General features: G+C 36.9%; 5 protein-coding genes and 1 pseudogene across 11 annotated transcripts; 2 read left to right on the top strand and 4 right to left on the bottom strand.

Moving 5' to 3' along the window:
* The first annotated feature begins 1,208 nt into the window (after positions 1–1,208).
* Positions 1,209–2,040, top strand: LOC118030869 (pentatricopeptide repeat-containing protein At2g37320-like; annotated as a pseudogene).
* Positions 2,041–2,926: 886 nt separating this feature from the next.
* LOC118030609 (uncharacterized) lies at positions 2,927–5,673 on the bottom strand. Its single transcript, XM_035034785.2, has 6 exons — positions 5,337–5,673; positions 5,087–5,225; positions 4,901–4,985; positions 4,746–4,799; positions 3,429–3,529; positions 2,927–3,344 (listed from the first exon to the last, which is right to left on the bottom strand). Exons 1-6 carry the CDS (start codon positions 5,524–5,526, stop codon positions 3,137–3,139), a joined length of 777 nt encoding a protein of 258 aa, XP_034890676.1. The 5' UTR covers positions 5,527–5,673; the 3' UTR covers positions 2,927–3,136.
* A 1,975-nt stretch (positions 5,674–7,648) lies between these two features.
* Positions 7,649–14,950, top strand: LOC118030607 (protein ALUMINUM SENSITIVE 3). 5 transcript variants are annotated; one of them, XM_073409843.1, is made up of 6 exons: positions 7,649–8,118; positions 8,974–9,219; positions 9,372–12,017; positions 13,123–13,346; positions 13,502–13,606; positions 13,724–14,950. In XM_073409843.1, the coding sequence occupies exons 1-3, from the start codon at positions 7,840–7,842 to the stop codon at positions 9,684–9,686; spliced, it is 840 nt and encodes a 279-aa protein (XP_073265944.1). In that variant the 5' UTR covers positions 7,649–7,839; the 3' UTR covers positions 9,687–12,017; positions 13,123–13,346; positions 13,502–13,606; positions 13,724–14,950. The 5 variants fall into 5 exon arrangements, with proteins under 5 accessions (XP_073265944.1, XP_073265946.1, XP_073265947.1 ...); XM_073409845.1 differs by having other exon boundaries at positions 13,502–14,025; positions 14,118–14,950; XM_073409846.1 differs by having other exon boundaries at positions 13,502–14,247; positions 14,332–14,950.
* A 1,686-nt stretch (positions 14,951–16,636) lies between these two features.
* On the bottom strand, positions 16,637–18,456 carry LOC118030610 (uncharacterized). The gene is made up of 5 exons (XM_035034786.2): positions 17,790–18,456; positions 17,578–17,656; positions 17,388–17,475; positions 17,164–17,289; positions 16,637–17,054 (listed from the first exon to the last, which is right to left on the bottom strand). Exons 1-4 carry the CDS (start codon positions 18,039–18,041, stop codon positions 17,202–17,204), a joined length of 507 nt encoding a protein of 168 aa, XP_034890677.1. The 5' UTR covers positions 18,042–18,456; the 3' UTR covers positions 16,637–17,054; positions 17,164–17,201.
* Positions 18,457–18,598: 142 nt separating this feature from the next.
* On the bottom strand, positions 18,599–21,809 carry LOC118030604 (serine/arginine-rich splicing factor RS2Z33). 3 transcript variants are annotated; one of them, XM_035034775.2, is made up of 7 exons: positions 21,663–21,809; positions 21,137–21,250; positions 20,423–20,462; positions 20,164–20,259; positions 19,523–19,710; positions 19,291–19,389; positions 18,599–19,158 (listed from the first exon to the last, which is right to left on the bottom strand). In XM_035034775.2, the coding sequence occupies exons 2-7, from the start codon at positions 21,241–21,243 to the stop codon at positions 18,795–18,797; spliced, it is 894 nt and encodes a 297-aa protein (XP_034890666.1). In that variant the 5' UTR covers positions 21,244–21,250; positions 21,663–21,809; the 3' UTR covers positions 18,599–18,794. The 3 variants fall into 3 exon arrangements, with proteins under 3 accessions (XP_034890666.1, XP_034890667.1, XP_034890668.1); XM_035034776.2 differs by having other exon boundaries at positions 19,291–19,386; XM_035034777.2 differs by lacking the exon at positions 21,663–21,809 and having other exon boundaries at positions 20,423–20,704; positions 21,137–21,256.
* Positions 21,810–23,850: 2,041 nt separating this feature from the next.
* Positions 23,851–26,161, bottom strand: LOC118030589 (ABC transporter G family member 20). Its single transcript, XM_035034760.2, has one exon. The coding sequence runs from the start codon at positions 26,128–26,130 to the stop codon at positions 23,980–23,982; it is 2,151 nt and encodes a 716-aa protein (XP_034890651.1). The 5' UTR covers positions 26,131–26,161; the 3' UTR covers positions 23,851–23,979.
* Between the last annotated feature and the right edge of the window lie 776 nt (positions 26,162–26,937).

Genomic DNA, 26,937 nt, shown 5'->3' with positions numbered 1-26,937 from the left:
ATGCACCAATACAAAAAGGAAGAGCTAGCTAAGCTAATGGGACTCGAGTATCAAATTCAGTACAGGAAGGGAAACAAAAATCTAGCAGCAAATACATTATCTAGGAGAAATGATACTGAACGATCAACCAATAAATGTGAAGTGAGGTTACAAGCTGTGGTAGGTTAGAGGCAATCACTGCAGTGGTGCCAGCATGTCATGAAGAGGTGCAAGAAACTTGTAAGAATGACACTTTAATGCAAGATATCATTGCTAAGAAGATGATCCATGCAAGTGGTGGGCCTAATTATACCTTTACATAAGATTCAATAGCAGGGTTGTAATTGGAGTACAATGGAATTTAAGGGAAAGGTTAGTAAATGCAGCTCATGATTTGTATATTAGAGGCCATGTAGGAATACAAAGTTCTTACAAGAGAAGAGTCTAAGGTATGTAAACAAGCCAAGTTGAAAATGGTAGCTTACCCTGGACTTCTGCAACCTATACCACTTTTAGAAGGAACTTGGAAGAATATTACCATGTATTTTATTGTGGGACTCCCTAAGTTAGAAGGGAAGGACACGATTATGGTGATGGTTGACAGATTTTCTAAATATAGACACTTTATAGCCATGTCACATCCATTTACAGCTCAAGAAGTAGCTCAAGTGTTCATGTACCATTTTTATAAGTTCCATAGGTTGCCAACAACTACCGTGACAGATAGGGATAAGGTCTTTACTAGCTTGTTCTGGAGAGAATTGTTCAAAAGGTTAGGAGTTAAGTTGTTCATAAGTTCTGCATATCATCCTTAATTTGATTGGGCAATCTGAAAGGATGAATCAATGTCTGGAGACTTATTTGAGATGTATGGCAACGCCTAATCCAAAAAAGTGGCATAAATGGTTGTCCTTAGCTCAATGGTGGTATTAAAATGAATCACTTCCAAGCTTTGTATGGATATCCACCTCGTAGCAGGGAATTATCCAAGCATTGTGGCTGGAATGGAAGAGATGATACCGACGAGGGTTAACATGGATCTAACATGGATCTGCTATTGCAAAAGAAGTTGGAAATGGCTAAACATAGAATGGAGCATATGGCTGATAAGAAAAGAACTGAAGGGAGTTTGAAGCAGGAGATTCTGTGTACTTAAAACTTCAGCTATATCGACAAACAAGCATGGCCTTAAGGAAGCATTTCAAGTTAAATCCCAGATTTTATGGCCCATGCAAAGTTACACAAAGAATTGGCAAGGTAGAAGTGCTCATTGTCAAATAGTTCACATGGGGTTCGATTCACATTTGCGTATAGCCAATGCTCTTATATCAGTGTACTGTAAGTGTGCGAATCTTGAAGATGCATTGTACATATTTGTCAACATTGGTGGTAAAGATATCGTGTCATGGAACTCTATGATTGCTGGCTATGCTCGACATGGGCTGGCAGTGCAAGGGATTGGGCTTTTTGAAAGGATGAAAAATCAGGGGGTGAAACCTGATGCCATTGCTTTTCTTGGTGTTCCATCTTCATGTTGGCATGCAGGTTTTGTTGAACGAGGAAAGAATTACGTCAATTCGATGGTTAAATATGGCGTGAAGCTAGAACTATACCATTATTCATGTATAGTTGGTCTTCTTGGCCGTGCTGGATGACTGGAAGAAGCACGAGGTTTGATTGAAAGGATGCCTATAGCTCCCAACTCTGTTAGATTCCTGGTTCTCTGCTATCTTCCTGCAGGCTTTATGGGAGTGTTTGGATTAACATACAAGCTGCAGAGAACAGGCTGTTGCTGGAACCAGGGTGCGCTGTGCTACCCATGTGCAGTTGGCGAACTTGTATGCTAGTGTGAGGTTCTGGGATCAGGCAGCTAGAGTTAGAAAATTGATGAAGGATAGAGGACTTGAAACGAATCCTGGCTGCAGCTGGATTGAGATCACGAATGAGGTTTATAGATTGAGAGCAATAGATTGGTCAAACACTAGAGCAAGTGAAATTCTTAATGTTTTGGATCGACTGGTAGATCACATGATAATTTTTTGGACGCGCACCTGAAATGCAGGAGGTCAGCGAAGCTATACACAAGAATGCTAGTCCATTAGTCCCATCTTCATCAGCAGGATGATCGTGCAAAATGCCTACTGTGTACCAAGGTTAATGCCTTGTTCGTGGGAGCTGCAAGGTGCGTGATTTCAAGACAAAAACCTGGGTTCTGGTTGAGCGGCCAGCAAAGGATTTAGTAGTCTTCAGGGATACAATTTTTTGTCCAGAACAATGAAATGTGAACGTTGTTGCTTTCACGGCAAACGATGGGAGCTGATCGCTCTCGACGTTCATGGAGTCGGTACCAAGTTTTTGTTTTTCATTGCATGCTGATTTCATTTCACCATCTTACTTCCAAGAAAACCGCTTATTCCAGGTTTCGATCTCTGTTTTTTGCAATGCTTTGCATTTTCCTAGTTGGATAGGTAATTACTTGAGGCATCAGATGTAGTCTAGGACACGCCCTTCAATTCTTCAATTCCAATATAGCATAGCAAATCACATGGTGTCTATTTTGAGCACTTCCAAGGAGAAAAGCATAGCTGAGCCAGCTCTCTGTTCAATTTGGGAAATATAAAATATCAGTTTTATTTGTTTGCCGCAGATGAAATTTTGGGAGGTGATTTTATCAAATGCCTGTAGAAAAGAGACTATGACGCAGAAAAAAGTTTTTTTTTTTTTTTTCATATTTTTTGGAAGAGTTTAATGCCAACTAATATCCCAGAAAGATAGGATTATCCGAGATGAAGCGAATTTTCATGGATGGTATATAGGGCTTGCAAAACAAAAGGATAAAGAAAAGTTTTCTTGCAGGAATGGAGAAAAAACATCCGATTTTGTGCTCTAAAGAGCCACCGGATAGTGTTATTCCATACCAATTCCCATCTAAAAGTCCTGGGAGAAAAAAGAGAAATTGCAATAGCTGCCAGCTTGTATTCCTTCATGATAGCTGAAACGTCAAAAATATTCAATGCTTCCCAAAAACATGACGTCCATTATGTTCTAAGTAAATTATGCTGTGTTTCAGGCACAGCGAGTGTACCTAGTACCACATATCAATATCTACTTTCAATCTTGAAGTGAACAAGGCGCGGCCAAAAAGTGCAAAAATCCTTTAATGGAGAACCCGCACCGAGATTTGATTATTGAGACAGAAGCCTCGATTCTTTTTAATTAAGGCATTCATCGCCTCAGTCCCTGTAGAAAAGAGTACGGTAGCCATTCTAATGGGATCTCTTTTTTCTTCAGAAGTAGTGGGCTCTGTTCTTTCTTCAGAAGTGGTGGGATTCTTTCTTCCTGCAGACATAACGGGATCTGGATACCTGCAATAATATTTCAAGCAATGACCTTAAGAAATTATAGCAATTCTATAACAGTTTAACTTGAAAGCAAACTACCACACTAACTTTACAAATGTCCTGATTGAGGATGGAACAAATTTACAGCCAGACAGGAAGCGCTCTATATCTTCGTTAAGTGCATTTGGAGGGAGTCCTTCCAGTAAAACCTGAACCAAAGGCAGATCTAGGTGCATCAGCTTAAAAATGCTATGAAGTCTCATAAAACTTGAGCCATGGAAATAATTGCATTTGTTAAAATAAAATAAAATGCAAGACAGTAATATTGAGTTGTCAAAAGATGCTCCTGAAAATGCAACTGCAGCAGAAAAAAAAATACGGGTACTTGTACCAGGGCAAAAAAACCAGTCAAACACTTTATTTTAGTCTCAAAATCAACATTTAGGCATCAAGCACTAACAGAATAGTCGATAGGTAAAGGTCTACAGATAAAGACAAACCAAATAGCTACAAGTCTACACCACAGCAGGCCACTAAAAGGTTCTCAGTAGTTCAGCTCTCTTGGCTTCAAATTCTAAGATTGTAAACAAGACAGTCGACCAATAGTATATTGGACATGTTTGCTGTTGCGAATAACTCATACCAGCTATGGCTTCCTGATGATGTTCCTTAAGCATAATGAGGATAAATGCATTCAATGTCATCAACAAACAGAAACAACCTTCCTTTTCCTCCCCTTGATGGGCTGATAGGAAACTACTTAAAGTACCAAATAATACAGTCTTCATGAAAGAAGTAACAAAGGAAGGTCCCTAAACTGCTTAAACTGCTTCAAAATAGTATATGTTAACAGGATCTTGACACAAAATAGTTATATCTTTAAAACTGAAAAGAATAATTATCAGACATTGAAAACCAAATCTCCAATGACATGAAACTTGTCTAAAAATTATTTCCACAGGCACCTAGCAATTGATTAATGCAATGCTACACGAATCATTTGAACTGATACTGGCAAAGCATCTCATAAATTCTGTAAAGCTCAGAAACCTTTTAAAAAAATAATCAGAACATGTAAGAAAATTCAATTAGATGTTGAAGACCACACCTTCCTCTCTTTATATAGTTTGCATATTACTACAAAATTAGATAAAATAACATAGAGAACGCAGCTGATAACTTGAACAGTGGCTAACAAGAATAACATATGCAACATTGCACATTGCAACGGTAAATTGCATGGTTTCAAATATACACGCTCAAGTTTAATCGGCTATTAATGCACAAACCCCCTTTTCTGGACGGCAAAATTCTAACAGAAAAAGACTTGAAGTTCCAGGACATATACCCCATGATGTTTGATTAACTCAAAAGCTAAACATATCATAAGTATAGGAAAATAAAAGAAAAAAAAAATCAAATTACAGTTTTTCCATCATAAGAATTTCGAAGTGCAGCATCCCACACTGTAGGCGGAGTCTGCAATGCAACCATAAACAGTCATCAGCACCAGACTTGGAAGTTTTCCCTTTCCAAACACAAAAAATCAAAACACCATCAATCAAAGAGAAACAAATTACCTTTTCCAAATTGTATATACGGCCCGCCCGCGTGAGTGACCTCTGAGCATTATCATATGCTCTTCTAGAAGGAAATTTTATCGCTCTATGTAAGAACAAACATTAATTGATTGATTAATTAATAGATAAATAAATAAAACTATCTCGAAATGTAACGTAAAGCGAGGGGTGTAGTGAAAAAATTACGCAGCATAGGGATTATTATTGAAGCGATGGTGAACGACTATAATATCATCAGGTGTCAAATTAGAGCCTTCAAATAAATTAATAATGTCAGTCTTCAATGTATGCTTCCTTACACCATGAAATCTCGCATACGTCAAACCTAACCCGCAATGAACAACCAGTTTAGGTTAACAACAATAAACCCTAGACCCTAACTTTGCAAAAAAAAAAAAACATTATATTCATCAGTTTCTCTCTTCCTTATTCTTACTAGTAGCGGAATCTTGAAGAAATGGATCGATTGAGGATGGATCATTATTCTCTTGTGGTGGCGGTGGTGGTTGAGTCTCGGTGATGAAATGTTTTGTGGATTGGCGCAGGAGTAAAGAGAGGGCATTGTTCGGCTTGAAAGATTGGAGAATGGAGTTTGATTTGATTGTTTTTCTTAGTAAGAAGCTCATTTTTTCGGGGAGGGATTTTGAAGGATTGGCGTTTGCTTCTGGTTGTTGCCGGCTGTGCTTGCTTGCTTGCTTCCAGTGGGAAGAGTAAAGAAGATTAGAAATCAGGGTAATGATCAAGCGGTGTCGGTTTTTTGGGCCGAGGGAATCTGTTGAGTCCAAAATATATTGCCAAATGGGTCACGTTCAAGTCTGAAACTTGGAATTAGCGAAGTTATAGTCTTTGAGACAGAGGGGTGGTGAGATGTGAATTTTTTTTATTTTTTATTTTTTTTAAGTATGACCTTTTTAAAATACAAATTATACCTTATTAGAATTAAAAAATATATATATTTTTATTGTTTTTTATGCGGGTCTCATAAGAAAATAAATTAGTCATACCTTACCATATCTCTATTCTAAACACACCTTCAATGAAATTATTTTATGATTTAGGCTAACTTAAAGTTCCCTTAAAAAAATAAGGATCGGTTTGTAAGGAATATTTTTTTTTAAAGTGATTTTTATAAAAAAAGAATTCATAAACATTAGATTTTTTTAATGTTTAGTAATGTTATGGAAAATAAATTAAAAAATATTTTATAGTATTTGATTATGCAATGAAAAAATAAGTAGAAAAATAATTTATTAATGCTTTAATTTTTTTCAAGTCTATGAAAAGAATCGGGACCAAGTTTAATAGATGAAAAATTTTAAGGATGATGAAATTGAAAAAAAAATTATAAATTATTTTAAATAAAAAAAATAATAAAAAAAAGAATAAGAACCAAATATGATAAATAAAAAGGTTTAAATATAATAAATTTAAAGAAAAAAAATACTAATTTCATAATTTATTTCAAAAAAAAAATGAAGACTAGATTTAATAAAAAAATCAATTAAGAAAATGATAAAAGAAAAATAAATAGCAATCAAAAGAATAAGGATAAAAGTTGATATAAAAATCAAATTTCTAGGGATAAAACCAGTTAATTTTTTGTAAGTTTATGTATGATCTTTTTCCATGCAAAGAAATGTTATTAAATAATAAACAAACAAAAAAACCCTGCATTTATTCTTCAACTTAATGTTGAAATTTACAGCTCAAAAAACATAATATAGTCTCCTTTAATTAAGTCTAATAGATCCTTTTTAAGTTGCAAGCTAATGGCTATAAACTAATAATCAATTAATATAATTACAATAATGAAATAAACCTCTAAATAATGTCTAATAAGTCAGAATAAATCCATATTAAAAATAATTATTCAACATTAAATAAATAAAATAGGATAATAAAAACAAAGTTTTCCAGTTAAAATTTCTCCATGTAGTCTGAATATTCAATTTTCGTATAGTCTTGACATATTTTAGATCTGACTTCAAACACATCGTTCTTTTTAATCTAGATAAATTACTGGACCTATCATATAAGGCCAAGAAGCTTGAGAGTTCTAGTTTTCATTCCAACTTGAATCGCAATAAAATTCTACCTGTAACTTCATATATGTTCCAAATAGTACACAAAAATTTAGTCTAATAAATTTGATTAAATTTGTTTCGTAACTTGGATTTGTTAAATAATATGTTCCTGAACTCTATTTAACATGAAAATTTACCGCAATATAGTTTTATGTGTTTAGTATTTTATTGAAAATTTTAGTTTAATTTGATGTATGATTTAAGATATATATCTAATCTGTCAAAACTAATTAACATATATTTTAAGATTAGATTCGGCCGGACTTTGTTTCATACATTAAAGATAATAAGAAGTTATAAATAAAGAAGAAGAAGAAAGATAATAAAATGGTTAGAAAGATTAATAAAATTGTTGGACGGAATGTACCTCTACCGTAGTCAGAGAAGCACGAAGAAATGTGCCCAGTACGGAAAGTAGTTTAGATGACCCACATATATCGAGGGTGTTTGGGAGTGTGGTTGCTGTTGCTTTTTAAAATGCTTTTCACTTAGAAAAGCATGCTAATAATATTTTTTTATTTTTTAAAAATCATTTTTGAGATCAGCACATCAAAATGATTTGAAAACATCAAAAACATATTACTTCCAAGCTAAAACAAAAAAAAAAAATTTTCAAATTTTATGAAAAACGCTTTTCAAACGCAATCCCAAACAGCCCTATCCTCAAATAGAAACTCCACGAGACACCTCATTTTTATCAGGGGAAGGTCGTTTCTGCCACCATATGTGCCACCACCAGAGGCAAATGACCTAACTTTTCTCCCACGAATCTCTTTAAAGTATAACAAGCTACGACTAGCTAGTTAGTTAAACAGTTACATAATTTTTTTTAGTTTGCGTGGTGGGAATTTTGGAATGGATTTCGACTTTGATGAATTTCTGAGTTCTGGTATCGGTGATGATAATTTTAAGTGGCTGATCAAGTTTCTAAAGGGCATGCTAAAGCCACTGGCTGCTACAGCAGTGGTGCTTATGGCGGTGATTCTGTCCTATATGCAAAAGCTTGGTTTGGAGGGAGAGATGGTGTATTCGATTATTAGATCCTTTCTTCAGCTCTCTGTTATTGGGTTTGTTTTGCAGTTCATTTTCAATCAGGACCATGCTGTCTGGATCATCCTTGCTTACCTTTTCATGGTTCGTATTAATTTATTTTCTTTGTTATTTCTGTTCTACATTAATTTTTTTTTTTCACTTGGAAGTTCTTTATATTTTAGCTTGATAAGAAAATTTAAAGGCAACAAAGAAGGAAATATCCAAAGGGTTATATGAATTCCTCGAGCTGCTTCTGTATATCCTTTTTTTTTTTTTTTTTTATTTGAGATCATATCAATACAGTATCTATGCGTTAAAAAATTATTTATTCCTTCTGGCTCCTTTTCTCATTAATGAACTTAGCTTAATTCAATTGATCATGTGCATGTCTCGGGTTTATTTTCCTTTCTTTTTGACTCGGACTTTCCATGATACAGGTATGTAATGTTAGCTCACTCTTTGCCCCATATGGAAGAACACAGAGAAAGACAGAGAAAAAACAAGTTTAATTTTGTTTGTATTAGAGCCAAAAACATGGAATTTCTTAACCATGGATGTTAGTTTTGGTTTTTCTCTCAACTAACAGTCCTGGCCATACCTAAAATTGTCTGAATTCTGACTTCGCTTTCGGGTTTGACCGAAAAAAGGAACAGGAACAGACTACTTCTTGTTAGTTTTCTGCCTTTCCATTTCTGGTTTTTTATATACTTTTTTCAATTTTACCGTAGATAAACTTGGCTGCTTGCTTCTTGAAACTTGCGTGTCAAGAAAATCTTATCCAGAAAATTCCTACGATCCGTCTGAAGTTTTTGTGATTCTCTTTCTAGATTAGAATTGAGGAATTTGGCAACTGATTCCTTTTCCGCAAGACTTCAATTAGGCTTGTCTCACTTTTTTTTTTTTTTTAAAAAAAACAATCATTCCGAGTTCTTGACATTGTTGTTGAATCCCCTGCAGGTCTCTGTTGCTGGATATACAGCTGGACAACGTGCCAAGCAGGTTCCTAGAGGAAAATTTGTGGCTGGTGCTTCCATCCTGGTCGGAACTGCAGTGACATTGCTCCTGCTAGTTTTATTGAACGTTTTTCCCTTCACTCCACGGTATATCATTCCCGTTGCAGGCATGATGGTTGGGAATGCAATGACAGTTACTGGAGTTACAATGAAAAGGCTCCGGGATGATATCAAAGTCCAAATGAACCTGGTATGTTAAAGACAAAATCTTTCTAGGAATTTATCATTCAATGCCAAGTGTAATTAGTCCCTCAATTTTGATTCATTTGCGATGTTGAGAGGTTCTCAAATCTGCAATTTGGCAACAATTTCCATATTCGAATTGGGTGGTTTTTGTGGCAGGTAGAGACAGCATTGGCTCTTGGAGCGACGCCGCGTCAAGCCACACTTCAACAAGTGAAAAGGGCTCTAATTATTGCGCTTTCACCTGTACTGGACAATGCCAAAACTGTGGGTCTCATTTCACTTCCTGGAGCAATGACTGGGCTTATCATGGGAGGAGCTTCTCCACTAGAAGCCATTCAATTGCAAATTGTGGTGATGAACATGCTCATTGGTGCATCAACTGTTAGTAGCATTATGTCAACATATCTTTGTTGGCCAGCTTTCTTCACCGAAGCTTATCAACTAGAAACCAAGGTATTCTCTACTGATTGAAGTTTCTGTGATTTTGTTACGATCAATGCTCTACACGAAAAATGCAACACTTGAAATGGCAAGGGATCGGTATCAACATCTGAAAGATCCACCATCATTGTAAACTACTCAATATTGAGCAACTCTGATTTCGAAACGATCACGCAGCGCACCTCTATGCACTCACCTGATCGAAGTGTTCTCGCATTATTTGTTATGGTATGGATTGCATGATCTGACTAAAGTTGCCCAGCTGTCGATGGATTTTATAATATTGATCAAAAGTCTTCCTAGTAAAGAAATTCTTTTTGTAATTTTAGTGATCATGAAGAAAAAGTCTTCCTAGTGAGTGGACCTCAGCCCTCAGCTTTCAGCCTGAAAAAGAAACATAACCTGTAAGATGTACCTGCACGGGGGAAGGTGTTTTTAGTCGTGGGGAAGGTGAACTTGATACGCATCTAAATCTAAGTAAAACAAAGCGATAAAGGAACAACGTGTGCAAGTAGGCTTACCAACCCATGTGTCATCAGAGATTTAAACTAGAAAATTTCAGCTGCCTTGTCTCGGATTCACAATAATCCTGGACCGTTCGCATTGAGAATCAGAGGTTTTCATCGGTCTTTTTCCAAATCTAAGGTAATTGGCACAAACAGCACTATAGTTCTGGTAAAATTGAGACCAGAGGTCAGAACAAACACACACAGATATCATAAATGTTTATTGCATGTTGTGTATAAATGGAGAAACACATATAACCAGACAGTTTGCCTGCGAAGATTGTTAGAATGCAAATGCATGTTCTCGATTTACGTTGTTAGGTCTTATTAGCTGGATGCCCAGTGGTGCTTGAGACAATATAATTAGCTTTATTCCCGGTGATCCCAGATTGACTTCCTAGAATTGTTGAGCTTGCATTATTAGACGACGGAGGATTCACGATAGATTTGTTAAAACGGCCACCAAATGGACCATGATAGTAAATATTCCCCGGAGGATCATAGGAGAAAACAAACAGGTGACCTTGAATATTGTGACATAGAACATGGGCGCAGCCCACACGCTGAGTCGCATTCCATACAATCTGTGTATAATGCCCGCAGACACTGTTGTTGATGCATTCATTTGTATTTGGATCGTAAAGATTCCTTTCATCACCCCAATACTTGACTACCTTGGATGCATTCCAGTGATCCCGTAGAGCCCAGAACAAGTTTTCTCCGTGAGGGCTATATTGGGAGAGTGCAGCAATTTCTTGCAGTTATCAAGGCGCGTGTCGGCCCACCAGCGAGCATGTCCAGCTAACCTCTGGTCCCACGCCAAGAGTGTTAAATTGTGGATTTCCCTGATCTTGTTGCGAGCAGCAAGGAACTCAGCAGGCGTTGATAATTTAGCAGCTAGCAATGGTTTTTGTCGATTTAATTTCCCCGGCCTGGACAACCTGAGAGAGTAAGCATGGTTAGGAAGGGAGAAAGGGAGTACGATTGCAAGAGCTGCAAATGTCCACATTGGTCTTGTTTTCTTCTTAGAATTAGGGTTTAGGAATGTGGCCGCAAGCAGGCCGACGAGCTAGCTCTCAACAATGCGAGAGCGGCTGCAGGAGAGGGATTGAAAAGATGGTTGTCTAAATTCGCTGCCTTTTTCACTACCATCCATCAAGTCTGTAATTAGGCCTTGCCTGTGTACCCCTCCATTGCTAGAACCATACAGCATTGTTTAGAACTTGGAATGCGTATTTTTTTGTCCATGGCAAACTATAATTGGACTGCTCAATTACCAGAACAGTAAGTGACTGCTTTTGAATCTAATATTTTCTAGTTTTTTGACTATTTTCCTTGCCCCAAAACCTCCTTTTACTTAACGTGTAGAGATTCTGCCATGGCGTTTTTTATATATATAAAATATCATAATTAAATGGTTTTCGTTGAAAATTTGGATGGATGGAGAGCTCCATGGAAATTCTTGAATAATTTGAAAATATTTATAAATTCTATGTTCTTTAGTAAAAAAGAAAAAAAATAATAATGGAGGACGTGAGCCCGGCCCGGCGTAATCCAGACAGCACCCCCGTCAAATAACGCGCAGCGGGAAGCGGTCAGCTCACGCAAACGAACCAAAACTTAAAAAACCGCCATAACTAGTAACTCACTCTCACAGCCCCACACAAACTTTTTCCCTAAAACAAAACCCTATCGATATCGGAAGAGCACTCCCTAACCATTATTATCAGCTCTTATTCTCAATCCATCAAGAACTTATAAATTCAATCGAATCTAAAAGCAATGTCGATATGGTTCCATCGCCAACATTCTAGGGTTTCTTCTGTCTCTTTGATTTTCCTCATCTACTATCCAGGTAAAACGAAAATCTCGTCTTTTCAACTGTGTTTTATAATTGATTTGATTGGTGTGTGTCTGGTGACAAGAATTGTACTATCCACTGTTGTAACATTGGATTCGATGAAAATATACAGAACACAAGAGTGGTTAAATGCTAAACCAACCATATATTTCAGTTGTAAAGGAGAAAACATAACTGTATTGCCTGATGTTAAACAAGTTAACGTCTCTTATACTTTCGAAGAATCTTGGCACGTAAGGTTTCGCTTATTTTATATTGGATTTCTTAAAAAAAAAAAAAAACTAATCAAATGACTTGAAATTATTATTATTTTAATTTTTAATTTGTGTGTGTGTGTTTCATCTGTGACTTGATCATGTGTCTATTGCATATCTATGTTTCAAGTGTTTTTTAATTACTTCTTTAGCTTTGCTAGCCTGTGATGGTTTAGTGGAATGTGGTTTGAATGATTGTTTCTTATAGCAATGCTATTATTGAGGTAAAGATGCTGTTATGCATAAAAAGATGTCTCTTTAATGGACAAAGGAAGTAGGAACTTTTGTTTTAGATAATTTAGGAACTTAAGCAGCAGAAGGGAAGGCATAACTGTGGTTTGGCTGGATTACTTTGATTGATGAGCTGAAATATGTATGGAACATTGATTGTTGCTGTGCTGCTAACTCGTGATTGTTTCTGATGTTTAGATGCTGCTTGTAACTTTATGATAGGTTTGACAAGTTGCTGTGAATTCTTCCACTGGTTGAATAGGTAAATGAACTAGTAAAAAGAGGAAGACAAGGCCCGGGGGGTGTCGGGGATATTGCTTTAGAAAATCAAGTAACTTTTCTGTGATCATGTGAATGTTTCAGCTTTTCATGTAAAGTTCGGACCTCTGGATGCTACTGGTACTTCAATAATACTTTAGCTAGTTGGTGTGTGACTACGAGTTGTTAAGGTAGATTAACCTCCAGGGTATTATTCTTTTGGTAGGGTAAACAAGGGACCTGCCTTGTGGATGTTTTACAGGTTCATCTGTGGGTGATCACAGCACGGGCCTCTGCTTTTTTATATTTTAGTGTTCAATAGTATACTCATGATTCTGTTCTTCACGTGTCTATAGATTCCAACTCTGCCTCAAAACCATACAAAGAAGGGAATGGAATGCTTCTTGCTGTGATCGTATTGATCAGTGCTCTGGTTTCAACTGTGTTTGTTCTTGGGGGTAGCAGCAGCATACAAGTACTGGCAAAAGAAGAAGAGGGAGCAAGATCAAGCTCGGTTTCTGAAGCTGTTTGAAGATGGGGATGATATAGAGGATGAATTGGGGCTTGGCTCTGTACTATGGTAAATTTTATAAACTTGGCCATCATCTGTATAGCACACCGATTATGCATGAATTTTACATCCACGAAAAGAAAGAAATTTACTTATAAAACTTCCTCTTTCTCGGTGATTATTGACATGTTGACATAGACACTTGCTATGCACATGTAATTCAGGTCTTAATGATGCTTTAAGATCACCAGGCTAAATTCCCAAACTAGAAGAAATTAGCCTTTTAAGTTCCCTTAATGAGATATCCACGAGGCAGATCAAACCGAAAGGTGCCATTTTATGAAGAGTTTCTTTCCCTTTATTGTTGGGTTAAGATAAAGAACAGATGGAAACATTTACTTAGCATGTAAAACAGAAGATTAATTCAGATCTTACGCTCACCGCAGATGAATTTTACTGGATTGCAGCAGAACTGCTCCATGCTGGGTTCTGTTGAACCCTGCCTCTAATAATGCTAGTAGAATTCTTCACTATTATCAGCCAGCACTTAGTACAAAAGAAACTCTAAACTGATGAGGGTGGCAGAAGCTGCTTCAAGAAGTCTTCCTAAATGGATCTTTATTCACCAGAAGCCGTTATATGTTTCCGAGTCAAGCAAGGCCAGTAACCGAAGAGACCTTCCCAGATGCCAATCTCATCCAGGCTGTTGCTATATGCATATCCGTGCTCATACCCACCATTGTACAAGGTATCTCCCTTCCTCTCATCAAACCAGGACTGGTACCCCGACCAAGGACTATCATCATAATAAGAAAACTCGGTTTCTTTGTTTTCATAAAGGCCAGAATAAATGTCTCTCTGTTCTTCACCTTGGAAGCATTCTTCTCTGCCTCGCAATCCACTGCCATTCCCGTTGGTATCAGTACTGTTGCCATAGGAGGAGAGGTCATCGTCCCAGTAATCCCCGAAGGTGAGGCAAGACTCGTATTTGCTCCAAAAATCCCTCCAATTGTTGTATGGCAGTTGCTCATCTTCACAAGGGTTATCTGCATAGGAGGCCTCTTCTTCACTATATGCTGAAGAAAAGAAATCTAGGGAGTAATCTTCCTGGCAAGGAGAATCAGAGAGTGATGGTGGGCAAGGATAGCATATTGCTTCAAACAACGGAGGGCAATCTTCATACACTCCAGGGATATCATAACTGTCAAAAAACAAAGTTGGACAATCTTCTGCGACGGCTGATTGTGGTTCTTGCATGTGATAATTAGAGGAGGTCATGACAGATGTAATTCAACCACTGACACTTTCTTCGGACTCGGTCTTAATGAATCGCTGCAACTAGTCCTCCCTATAAATGGTTTCATGTTTCCTGTCAATTCCAGCATCCTATAGGTGGGGTTTGAGAGAAAGAAAGCTGGTTGTTTCGGCACCAGCCTATCACCGCCCATGTACTGGTGAGATTCTATCGCCATCTCTGCATTCCTTTTACAAACCTAGAGACCCTTTTGAAACCGAATATATACCAGGGAAAAAAACAGAGAGCATGCATGCATAAAAGATTGGCATCTCTAGATTGGTGTAGAAAGCCAGAGCATCTTGACGCAATTTCCCTATCACCAAGCACAAAGTAACCATTCCCACTTGCTAGAAAAGTGTCTTTCCTCCTTTCATTTCTTTTTCGTCCTTCTCGTTTCTGTTTAAACCACAACATTTCTATTGAAATTCACCGGACAGTTCTGGATGAGTTCTATTGTGGGCCTGGTATTTTTTTCTTCTTCGAAGTCCGATTTTCTAATTTCCAAAATTCACAGATTTTTAGGCATGTCAAGATTTGCACAATCTGGAACGAGGTTACCATTTGACATGTGTTCGACACGTCAAAGAACATTGATCAAATAACATCACCAGTTGGAGAATATTCGTTCTTTTAATCTCAAAGATCGAAAAGAATTGCATTGGCAGATTTAAACAGATCAGTTTGACAAGAAGATCAAACCAAAAGAGTGAAGTCCTAATCTATACCTATAGCAATGGAAAAGGACAAAAACCCATTAACCATAAGTGAAACGCCAATCAACAGCAACCCTACAAACAAAAGCTAACAGCGCCCACCAATAATTTTCACCAATCTCAAGGATGACTGGTGTCAGTCACCAAGACTAGGACGATTTGCTCGGCGAATGAACCTGATATATTTTGGATTAATTCAATGTTCCAATTCATTTCCTGAAGATGTTATTTGGGAGGAATTAGAGAAGAATATGATGCTGATTTTTTTTATGGGGAGGGTATTGTTAAAATTACAAATGAAGAAACAATAGCATGCAGCAACAATAGTTACATTTTGCACGTGGTTGTAATGGCAGTAGTTATTTCAGCATGTGCTAATAAGTCTCTTGTACTAGGTAGTTAGTTGTGGCTGTTAGTTTGGCAGTTAGAGTAGCTAAGAATGAAGCACAATTGTTAGTTGGAAAGTGTAAGTTTGTTGCTTGAGGTAGTATAAAAAACAGTGGATGTAAAAATGAAGCACAATTTCCGAATCAACTCTTCTTGTTCTGCATCTTCTTCTTCTCTCTTAATTTCTTTCTAGAATTAACTCGCTAAGCTGTAACCTAACAAAGGGCAGAATCAGGTTGTGCAAGAAAGGCAAGGGAGGTGGCATTGGAGACAATGATGGAGGTGGTGAGGTTGTGGGCATGAACAAAAACTGCTAGGCCACTAGAGGAGAGAGACGTGGCCATAATGTCTGAGCAGAGGGATCCAATGGTGGAAGTGATAGAAATGAGGGCTGCATAACAAAAGCAATCAAGATCCAAGAACGAAAGAGAAAGCATCAAAATCCAAGAATGAAGAGAGAGTCATGTATATTGCTGCAGGTGGGTGTTGGCTATGTTTCCCGCTTTTTTCTTCTGGGCAACGGTTTTAACAGAATATGGTAACTACGATACTTCCAGGAATAGTTCCACACGCTTCTTCTATCACTCAACAAGAGTGTGGATCATCATTCGCAAAGCTAATTATCTCATGTATAAATAAAAATACAAACAAAAGGTGGGAGCAGCTTTTTCAAATTCAGGCTCTTGGCTAAATCTACAAGGCTCAATGCTGCAAATACCACAACACCTTGGAATTATAACTTTGCCAATGCATATAGAAGGCTTCACAATCTCAAAATATGCATGACATGCAACACAAAATAAACAAACTAGCTAATTTGTAAGCAGTTCGTTAGTAGAAGGTATCAAGCTAAACTAATTTTCAGTACAAATTGAAAGCATGGATATGCATTACTTGAAAACAATTTTTTTAAAAAAATACCAAGAGCATGAATAATAGGTTGAATTTCTGACTATTCATGATGATTAAAATTCATGCCCAACTAATAGATTTATGATTATAGGAGAGTAATCAGACTCCATAGACAAAGTAGGGGAAGTCTTTATCTTACACAGTCTGCTAGTTTCAGTTGAATTAAGGGACCTCCAGCACCTTCAGATTTGATGAAGCCAAGACAGCAGGCTATCTGATCTCTTGACCAATATACTAGAACTAATTCTGGTCCTTGAGAACTTTAATCCAGCCACAACACGGCAAATTTTGCCAAAAAAGTCAAGGACAATCCGAAAGGAAGTTTATGCTTTCTGCTTGATGATCTTGCCAGCATCGAATACACTAGTGCTATCGTATGACAGCACAGTTGAATGTACATACACTAGACTACCACTTTCATCTCTCTTTAAACCCTTTTCCTTGTGGCATAGGACAACAGCTCCAATCCTGTTCAAAAGTTTATATTTGATCTGATTATCCAGGAAAACCTCTCATACTAAACTTTCTGACCAGCTCAATGAACAAATAAAAAGGAAAGGGTCAAGGTTAAAATGACCTTGAGCAGTTTAAGCAGGGCAAGTCGGATCGATTTAACTAATCAGAACTCCTCAAGGAGCGATTGAAGCTGTCCAGTTCCTTGGAATGTGAGCCATAGATTTCCTTAATAGTGTCTCTACAGCTACTGCAAGCAACATAAGAGAACAAAGATAAAACATGAGCAAATGACTAAGGTCAAATACAGCTAGAGCCTTGCGCGAAAGTAAAAGTAGATGGACCTACCCGCATGCCTCCTTGTTGAATTTCTTCTTGGTAATGCCATACAGTGACTCGAATATATCTGGCTCCACACGACAAAAATAGGGGCGATCTGAAAGGAGAAGAAAGCCCATAGAAAGCAAAACGTTTACAAAATTAAAAATGACAGCAAGAAGCTGATCAAGAAATGGAGCTAGTGATAATCACCACTCACCAGGGTAAATTGAGCACTTGCGTGTGCTTTTCTCATAATGTATACACCATCCATCCGGGCCTATTAAGCTTTTATAAAGCTGAAAATCCATAATTCAGCAAAAGAAAGGGAGTCAACAAAAAACAGTAAGAGCTTCGCTAGTCTTTTGGTTTCTTTTTTTGACACATTCCGTCGAACAAATTATGTGCATTGTAAATATTAAGAAAGCAAACCTCGATATCAGTGGGGTTTGTGAAGATTTCTTCAGGAGTGGCGAAAGCAGGGCCCTTTGCCAGCTTGCAGCAAGCACCACAACCCTCCACGCACCGCCATGATGGCTCTTTCTTGCTGGTACCGAAGCCTGTAGTGTTGCTAAGTTTTGGCGTTGCCCCTGGCACTTTTGCATTGCTCAACTTTTTCTGGGGTGACCGGCGCCCTGCAAAGATCACACTATTGAAGCAGGGCAGAGAAATGGCGGGTGACATATTCGAGGATTGGATGGATTCTTGGAAGCAAGAAATTCGAAAGAGCACCTGGGCTTTGACAGTAAATCAACTCCACGACGAAACGTGTAGTTGATCACAAAAAAGCATCGGATAATCCTCCGTTGTACACAAAATCGATTTCAGAATTAAGATTAATTTCGCCAAAAACCCTTCAAAAAGACTTGAACTGATATTTTCATCCCAAAACCTGGCAGTGGAAATTGCTAACCGTTTTATTTGATCTTCAGTTAAGAATTTGAGCGGCAAATCCAAACAAAAACCATGCTGTCGCTGCCAAGTTTAGTTTTCAAGGCACAACGGATGCACGCAATGCACAACCTAGCCACAGTTGATTCGAAATTCAAGTTCGTTGGGACCTCATTACAGGGCAGAAGCACGCACTGATAATTTTTTCTCCAGTTTTTTTGGGAAATAAATAAATATTCAGCTCCATCCACACTAAAGTTGAGCTCATAATTGCTATTTGCCCTAGATGTCCTGGGATAATATTGACAGGCCATCCAGTTTGTAGGTTCTAAATCCCGAAAAGCAAAAAATAAAACAAAACGAATTGAATACATAGCTCCCCATACCAAATGATTAAAATAGGCTCCCTAATCCAAATTAAAGGTTTCCAATTACATCTCTACTTAGCATATAAAATGTTTGACCATCTAAATAGAACAAACTTAAGGTCTTCATGACGATTGGGAAGTGCAAACAGGTACACCAATTCCTTTGGGATGGTGCATTTCAACGTGACACGTCACTATCTCTATCTCTATCTCTCGGGGAGCGGTTGTTGTCCTCATAATCATCATCAACGGGGCTTCTATCATCCCTGGGACTCGGACTGCGGCTGCGACCATTAGTCTGAGGACTTCTGTACCTCTGATCTCGAGGGCTTCTGCTTCTGCTTCTTCCCATGGGGCTGCCACTGTACTCTCTATCTTGCTCATCATCCAGTTTTCGAGATTTGGGAGAAGGGCGGCGTGGGGTGCCTTCATCAGGTGTTGGGCTGCGCTTCCTGGCCTTTGTACTCTTTGGTTCAGGGCTCAATGACCTGTTCTCATTCTCAACACTTCGCTCTCTCTTTGGTGGTGGGGATCTTGATCGGCTGAAAAAGAACAGAAGATCCAGAAAAACCAAAATACAGCATATGAATAACCCAAAAATCATCAAGAACACCATACTATGTGTGATATGAGAAGATTGCATAATCACATGCTTTCAAAGAAAAGCCACAGACCTGTAGCTTCGACCCCGGCTATAACTTGGGCTGCGGCTTCTGCCACGGTGAGGAGAGCGTGATCTACCTGGTGATCGAGAGTAACTCCTCCCCCGCCTACTATATAGAACACACAATAAAAAAGAACAAAAACAGAACACCATTGAACATCAGTAGAAAATTATCAGAAACAAAAAAAATGCACAAGCAGCAGCAGGATAGGAAGGAAACGACAAAATGAGGTGAAAATTACGTGAGTTTCTTGGGACTGTTCTTGCAGTTTCTCTCTATATGACCTCTTTCCCCACATCGATAACACTTGTTCTTCCAGTCTCCAGCTTTGCAATCTCGAGCCCAGTGGCCATCAATGCCACAATTAAAGCAGCGTCCAGATCCTGGAGGAGGACCTCTGCCCAAATATTCTCGAGAACCACGAGGTACCTAGAAATTCCCAACAAGAAAACATTAATTTGGTAAAAGCATATCAATAGCATTCATCACAATTTTGAAAGTGAACATATTGTACTTTTGGCTGGAGAGCCAATTGGGAAGTGAATAAATAAGTCACCAGTAATCAACCTCCTCAGCCTTCTTCAAGCGACAGAATCAAGTTCAATGAATAAGGATTAAGAATCTTTGTGAATGAAAAAATAAATCAAATACTCTGGAAGCCCACAAGAGCAACAAGAATAGAGTAGTTTGACATCTCACAAAACTATAAAATTGCTTCAATTAGGATTAGGATTTGAACTTCGATCCATCTACATACAACCAATTTGCTTCCAGTTAATCCTATAAAACCAAAACCAATACAGGCCTAGTCTACTAATTTAAAATTGCATGTTTTGAGTTTGTGAGTATACTAAATGAAAACATTAACTAGACAGAATTTACCCCCTTTGCAAATTCCACAATGATACGACTTCCATCAAAATCCTTGCCATCTAAGTAATGCCTTGCATCATCAGCATCTCTGGGATCACTAAATTCCTGTTTAAAGAGGGTGAGAACAACCCAGCAGAACACACCATATGTGTATCATATAATATATAAAGCAGTGTTCATCATGAAAAAATTAAAGGATATGTGCTCAACCAATGCTCAGAAAAATTCCATTCAGTGAAAACCATAAGAAGAAGTGGAAAAGACTTACAACAAACGCATAGTCACGCTTCATATCCACATCTCGTACTCTGCGAAATGGTTGCCACAAACAGTAAGGCCATCATTACTTAAGTACTGCAAGTGTATGATACTTCACCCCTCATAGACGAACTAAACACCAGTTTGAGATTGTTGCCAATTCCATAAAAACACGCAATAACATAATAGAAAGAATCGCCAAAGTCTCCTATAACTTGGCAAGAAATTCCACCAATTCCATCATGGCAACCCTCTCACCATAGACCTCCAGGTTAGGCAATAGGCCAGAAACCTTCAACAAGATCATTCAAGTTAAAAAATGACACCTAGGTCCACCCACACAGATAACGTGAATGACACAAATCCACGAGCAAAATAAACTGTTGAAGACCTACATGTTTCCTAAGATATTTGCAGGGGCGAAAAACACTCCCTCTTACCAGTCAATGACAGTTAAACAAAGGAAACAAAAAGATATAATATTACTGCACTGCAGAGAATAGATCGATAGTGTTAAATTCATGTTAGAGCATCATTCAATAGAAACTTGAAAGCCCAGAAATAAACTGTACAAATTATATTCGAATAATTTCTTCAATAGCTAGCTGAGAGGATAGAAACCCACAGTGCCCAATTCACATGTGTGCTTGTGAGAAAGAGAGAACACTATCACAGCTTAAGACCAATATCTCAAGCACTTTAAACTTGAAAATAGAGAAATTACCGCCCATATTTGCTGAAAAGATGTTCCAGATCCCGTGATCGTGTCCTAGCAGCCAGGTGTCCAACATAGAGACGCGTACTGGCATATCGATCATCATATCGCGGCATTTTCAAACTGCAACAAACAAAACATTCCCTAAGAAACAGTTCTATTTTCTTGAACTCCACAGAACAACAACAAACAAACAAATTAATCAGCAGCAGCTTCACCAACAAATTAATCATTCAATTGTAATAGACTATATAGGAGCACGTACACGAATTTATTTAAGAGCATCAGGGCAAGAAGAAACCAATCAGATCTATCCAGACAAATATTGAAAAGCTAGCATCTTGACGCACAAAAAAATCCGGAGTTGAAAACCCAGAAAAAAATTGCATCTTTTTTTAAATGAATTCATCAGCAAACACCAATAATTAATCACTTATTAACTAAAAGATACTCAATATTGAACGGAAACTGCAGTGAAAAGAGCTAAATAAGCCCTGATTTCTAATTAAGAACAATTCAATTCAGGAGTCCGTACCTTGAAATTTGAAAACCCTAACTTTTCCGAATGTGAATTGAGTTCAGAGAGAGAGAGAGAAGGAGAAATGGCTATTTTCGATGTTTATAGAAAGTTAAACAACCGACGGGCCTTTCCTTCGTTTTATCTCATTGATTAAAAAGGTAAGAGTACTTCATTTGGACGGACAGGATGCATTTATTTTAATCCAAAGGATAGGAATTTAAGACAGAAAATTCTTTCACCTAACCCATTGAATCTACAGGCCGGGCTCCTACAGTCTGTGGCCCACTTAAGCAAACATCTATTTTTGCTATATAATTGTTTTATATATAAATCTTCTTTACAAAAGAAATGAGTTAATTATAACGTAGTCCTTGTACTTCAGAAACATTAATCACTTAGTCCCTATAGCATAAATAATAATTCCATAACCCGTTGATTAGTGTTGATTCTCCTCAATTTAGTACTTTTTATTCAAAAAATGTCTTTTTTTTTAATCAAACTTTTCCATCTTAACTACGTCTCTTTTTTCATTTTTTTATTTTTTAATAAGAAAGTAAATAAATCATAAAATTGATAATAATCATGATAATAAATCATAAGTGAACTAGAAATAAAAGGATTAAATATATTTTTGTAAATCGAGATAAAATTGTATGTTTTGTTTTTATATTTAATTTACTTAGACATAAATATCATTCATTTAATATATCAAAAATACCTTAAACAATAATTTTAACTAAATATCCGTAAATTGATCTCAATCTTGATAATTTTTATCAAATTCTTAAACATCTTTAGCTAAAAATAACAATAAGATTCAAATTTAAATGACTAAAAAATAATTTTCTAGCTCTAATATTATTATAATAAAAATAATAATATTTTCATTATGTATAACTTTGACCTAAAAAAGGCATTTCACATGTCTAAGTGGATGCAAGTCTCTCTCTCTTTTTTTTCTCATATTTGACATTGCGAAAACTTTTACTTTTTAAATTATTTTAAAAATAAATTAATTAATTTTTTAATTGTTTAACATATTAATGTCAACCAGATTTTCGAATTTTTGCGTCATGAGCACAAGAAGCGATAGGACAAATTCCCATATTGATTCCTACTCTCCAGACTAATTGCTTATTCCATTGTCTTTCGCTCGAATATTCACATAATCACTCGGGCAAGCCTGCTCCTCAATCCTACATTGAATAATTATAGTTATTTTTTAAATAATTTTCATATTAAAATATATATATATTAATAATAATTTTTTTATTTTTAAAATTTTTTTTTGACATCATCACATTAAAACAATTTGAAAACATTAAAAATATATTAATTTAAAATTAATAAAAAAAAATTAAATTGACAAAATTTTGTAAATTTTAAACTGCATGCAGTGGTGTTAAAAAAAATCAGGTTTCATGTAATATTTGTATTCTCCAATCCGATTTAACTGTTAAAATTAAATAATATAAATATTATAAATAAAATCTAATAAATAAATATCATAAATAAAATAGAGGTTGAGATTTTTAAAATCTGCTTAGCCTCAGATAACCCATATCATCCAATATAAGTAATTCCAATCCTTGATATAAATAATATTTTTTTCTTTTCTAACTTTCACATTTACAACCATATCTCATCCTTTTAATAGCATTTTCTTCTCTTTATTCTCTACTTTTGCATGAATTATAATTATTTATTTTGAAATTTGATTTGATAAAGAAACATTGTATTTTATGATTCTGAAAAATCAAATGAAAATTTTAAGAATCTAAATTCAACTTTTATTTTCTTAATCAAATTACAAACCTAAAAACACTTTATAGTTTCTTTTTACTAGTTTATTTTTGTATCATATTGCATCATAATTATTCGATAAAATATTTGATTGTAATTTTTGTTTTATTTTGTGTTTTATGTGAAAATTTTAATAATTTTTATGTTGCTTTTTAATGTATATATTTTAGAAGCTTTATCTAGTTTCAATAGTTGTAACCTAATAATTTTTTTAGAATAGTTAAAGAATAAAAGAATTAATATATTCAACATGTACTAATATATGTAATATATGTAATCCAACCTATATATCAAACCTGCTCAGATTAAAAAAAAAAAAAAAGAGGAATGGACTGAATTTATATTTTATAAAATATTAGAAATTATATTAAATATAATTATGAATTAAAACCCAAACCCCTACTGCGCGCAACCTTTTCGTCAGAGAAATTACATATAACTGGGTTAACGATTACATAAGGAAAAGATGACCATGTTCTTAGGCAGCTCCATTCTTGTTAGATACAAGCTAGATAAACAATGATTCTATTTACCTCCTCTTATTCTTACTCGACAGCAACAAAGCAAAGTAAAACAGAATCCTGAAGAAAAATCCCCAAGCAATAGTTATCCACAAGCAATTCCATTTGCTGAGCTGTGTTATCCCTTGTTGCTGCAGTATATCTGTTCCTGTGACTGCACAAGTGTTGCTTGTAATGTTCCGACCCAAACGGGTGCTGATAGTTTTCAACATCCTTAATTTCATCGATAGTGGCATCACGGCAAGCGGTGTGTTATCAAACATCTGCACGCCCATGACAAAACATTTTGTTGGACTGTGAAATTCATTTTGTAAAGCTGCTTCGTATGGATATTTCACTAGAGACATGTAGTGAAACCATAACCAAAATGGAGGAATTCTGTCGCGAGAAACGTAGAATCCACTGAAGAGGAGAAAGTAGGACAAAATGGCTACCACGAGGGTGAAACTCAACATGACATGAGAGACAACGCCTAAGAGAAACGTAACAAAAGAACTTCCAGCCCAGAATGCAGAGAAGATTGTGAAGAAGAAGAAACAAAACCCGGAAAACCCACCATCAAGTCCTACTGCCCAGAATGTTGTTGTGGCAAAGGCAATAGAGAGTACGATCAGAGAGGGAATTGAGATTAGAGAGTGAGCAAGAACGTACGACGAGCGACGATAAGCATTGTAGGCAGTTTCTCTCATGAAAATATAACGTTCTTGAATAAAGGCAGGGATGGATTCTGCACATGTGTAGTAAGTAGTGGAAATGGCAAAAGCGAAAAAGCCTAATCGCTCTTGCACACCTCTGGGAGAGTTGTCAAGATGATAATAAACGGTAGCCAAGATTATACCTGTAACAAGAACAGCAGCAAGGCGAATTCCGAATAATTCAGGCATTCTTTTTGCATTTAATGATGATCTTTTGCCTATAACCATCACTTCAACCCAGAGTGGATTGGCAAAACTTAAAACGGGTGAAGATGTCGAGTTCGAATCATTTGGGGCACCAGAGACCAGTTTTCCTCTCGAAATGCTGACACTTACTGTGTCCTTAAGTGAGAGCTTTGACGCATTGGAGAATCTGTTCTTGGCATTTTTCATGGCTTGCCATGACTTGTTGAATTCAACTAAGATCTTGGTTCCACCTGGAATTTCTTCAAGGTCGCGAATATAGTCCAGAGCAAACTCAGTTCGGTTCTCGTTCTCAGGAATCGGATGTCCGAACTCAGCAAAGAATTCTGGAAGACTTCCCGGCGAGCCAGCATACACCGTTTGTCCGTGTGAAAGAAAGATCAAACGGTCAAGTAAGGTCAAGAGTCTGTAACTCGGTTGATGTATGGACATGATCACAATGCTTCCACTCTGTGCAATCCTCTGCAAGACCTTAACAACCATAAAAGCACTAGTTGAATCAAGCCCTGAAGTTGGCTCATCGAGAAACAAGAGAATCGGGTCATGAACGATGTCAATTCCAATAGAAACTCTTCTTCTTTCACCTCCTGACACACCTCTGTGCCCTTCATCTCCAATCACAGTATTGGCTGCATTACGCAGGCCTAATTGATCAATCAAGGCTTGGACTCTTGCTTTCTTTTTTGACTTGGAGAGGGAGCGAGGAAGCCTGAATTCGGCTGAGAACATTAGCGTTTCTTCCACAGTAAGCATAGGAAACAAAAGATCATCTTGCATAACATAAGCAGATATCGTTTTCAATAGCCTTGATTCCAAGACCTCACCATTCAAAGTCACAGACCCTTTCAAGCTCTCTTTCGCAATTCGGTCTGCAAGTGCATCAATCAAAGTGGATTTACCGGACCCGCTAGCCCCAAGAACAGCCGTGATTTCACCTTCTCTTGCTGCTTCAGATATATCATTCAACAAAATTTTCTTGCCTGTCTCTGAAGAATCAAGTGACGAGTCCTTTCCACAGATTGCAAGTGACATTTTTTGGCCAACTTTGACACTGTATGTTAAGTTGTCAAATGAAAGAACAAAAGGGTTTGATGGTGGTATAGAGCTACAAGCATGGCCTAGCTCAAGGACTTGATGATGGACAGGGGTGCTGTAATCGGAGATCATGTCGCTTTGCGAGTGATGGACACCCTTTTGGATTTCTGCTAGAGTGGGAGAAAGAGAGGGCTTGGATGTTCTAGGGAGTTTTTGGACCTCCATTTTGCAAAGAATTTATAATAAAAATAGAGAGATGTAGCCATGTAGGGGAGGGAAACTATATAGTAGGTAAGACAACAAGTTAAAGATCACTTCCTTCTATCTTTTTACAAGTCTCAAGGGACACTATGTTACAACAGTACAGGGGTCTAATGAATAGTATTAGATTAAAACGTTAGCGGCCTTACAAATTCGTGAAGTTTGTCTCTTTTTTTCCCTCTCATACACTTGCCCGCTGCAAAAAAAGCTCTCATTGCATTGTTCTCGAACAACAAGTTCACAAAAATTTCAGAGAGTGCCGAATATTCGACTTTCCTAATGGTATTTCAACTTCATCACCTTGCTTATAATCCATCCTTTTTAAGATATTGTATCTAGTATGGACAGGATTACATAGATGTTCATCTCTTCTGCACCGAAGCAGAACAGGAAAGCCTAAATATAGATTGAAAGAAATTAACTCTTCCCATATCCTATAAGTAGCTGCTGATGAGTTAAACGTAAACAACTGGGTTTCTGGCAAACAATATTCACAAGCAATGAGGTATGCAAGAGAAGACATAATTCCTAAATTAACTTTATGGAACGATGATCATTCCTGGCTAGGACCATCAAAACCTCCACATATATACATGCACAACAACTACAGATCAGTTGCATCATTCAGCAGGCTCATGAATTCCTTTTTATCTCCATATATATGGCATACAGTAGCATATATAGCAATCAAATGTCATAATCACTTAACAGGCTCATCAAACTGGGGCTATAATGCCACTAGCTATTTCATATCGGTTAGGAGATGGGAGC

The sequence above is a fragment of the Populus alba genome, chromosome 6, assembly GCF_005239225.2.
Source record: "Populus alba chromosome 6, ASM523922v2, whole genome shotgun sequence".
In the NCBI taxonomy this organism is placed as follows: domain Eukaryota; kingdom Viridiplantae; phylum Streptophyta; class Magnoliopsida; order Malpighiales; family Salicaceae; genus Populus; species Populus alba.
Note: the sequence above shows the minus strand (reverse complement) of the source record. Positions and strands in the feature narration are given on the sequence as shown.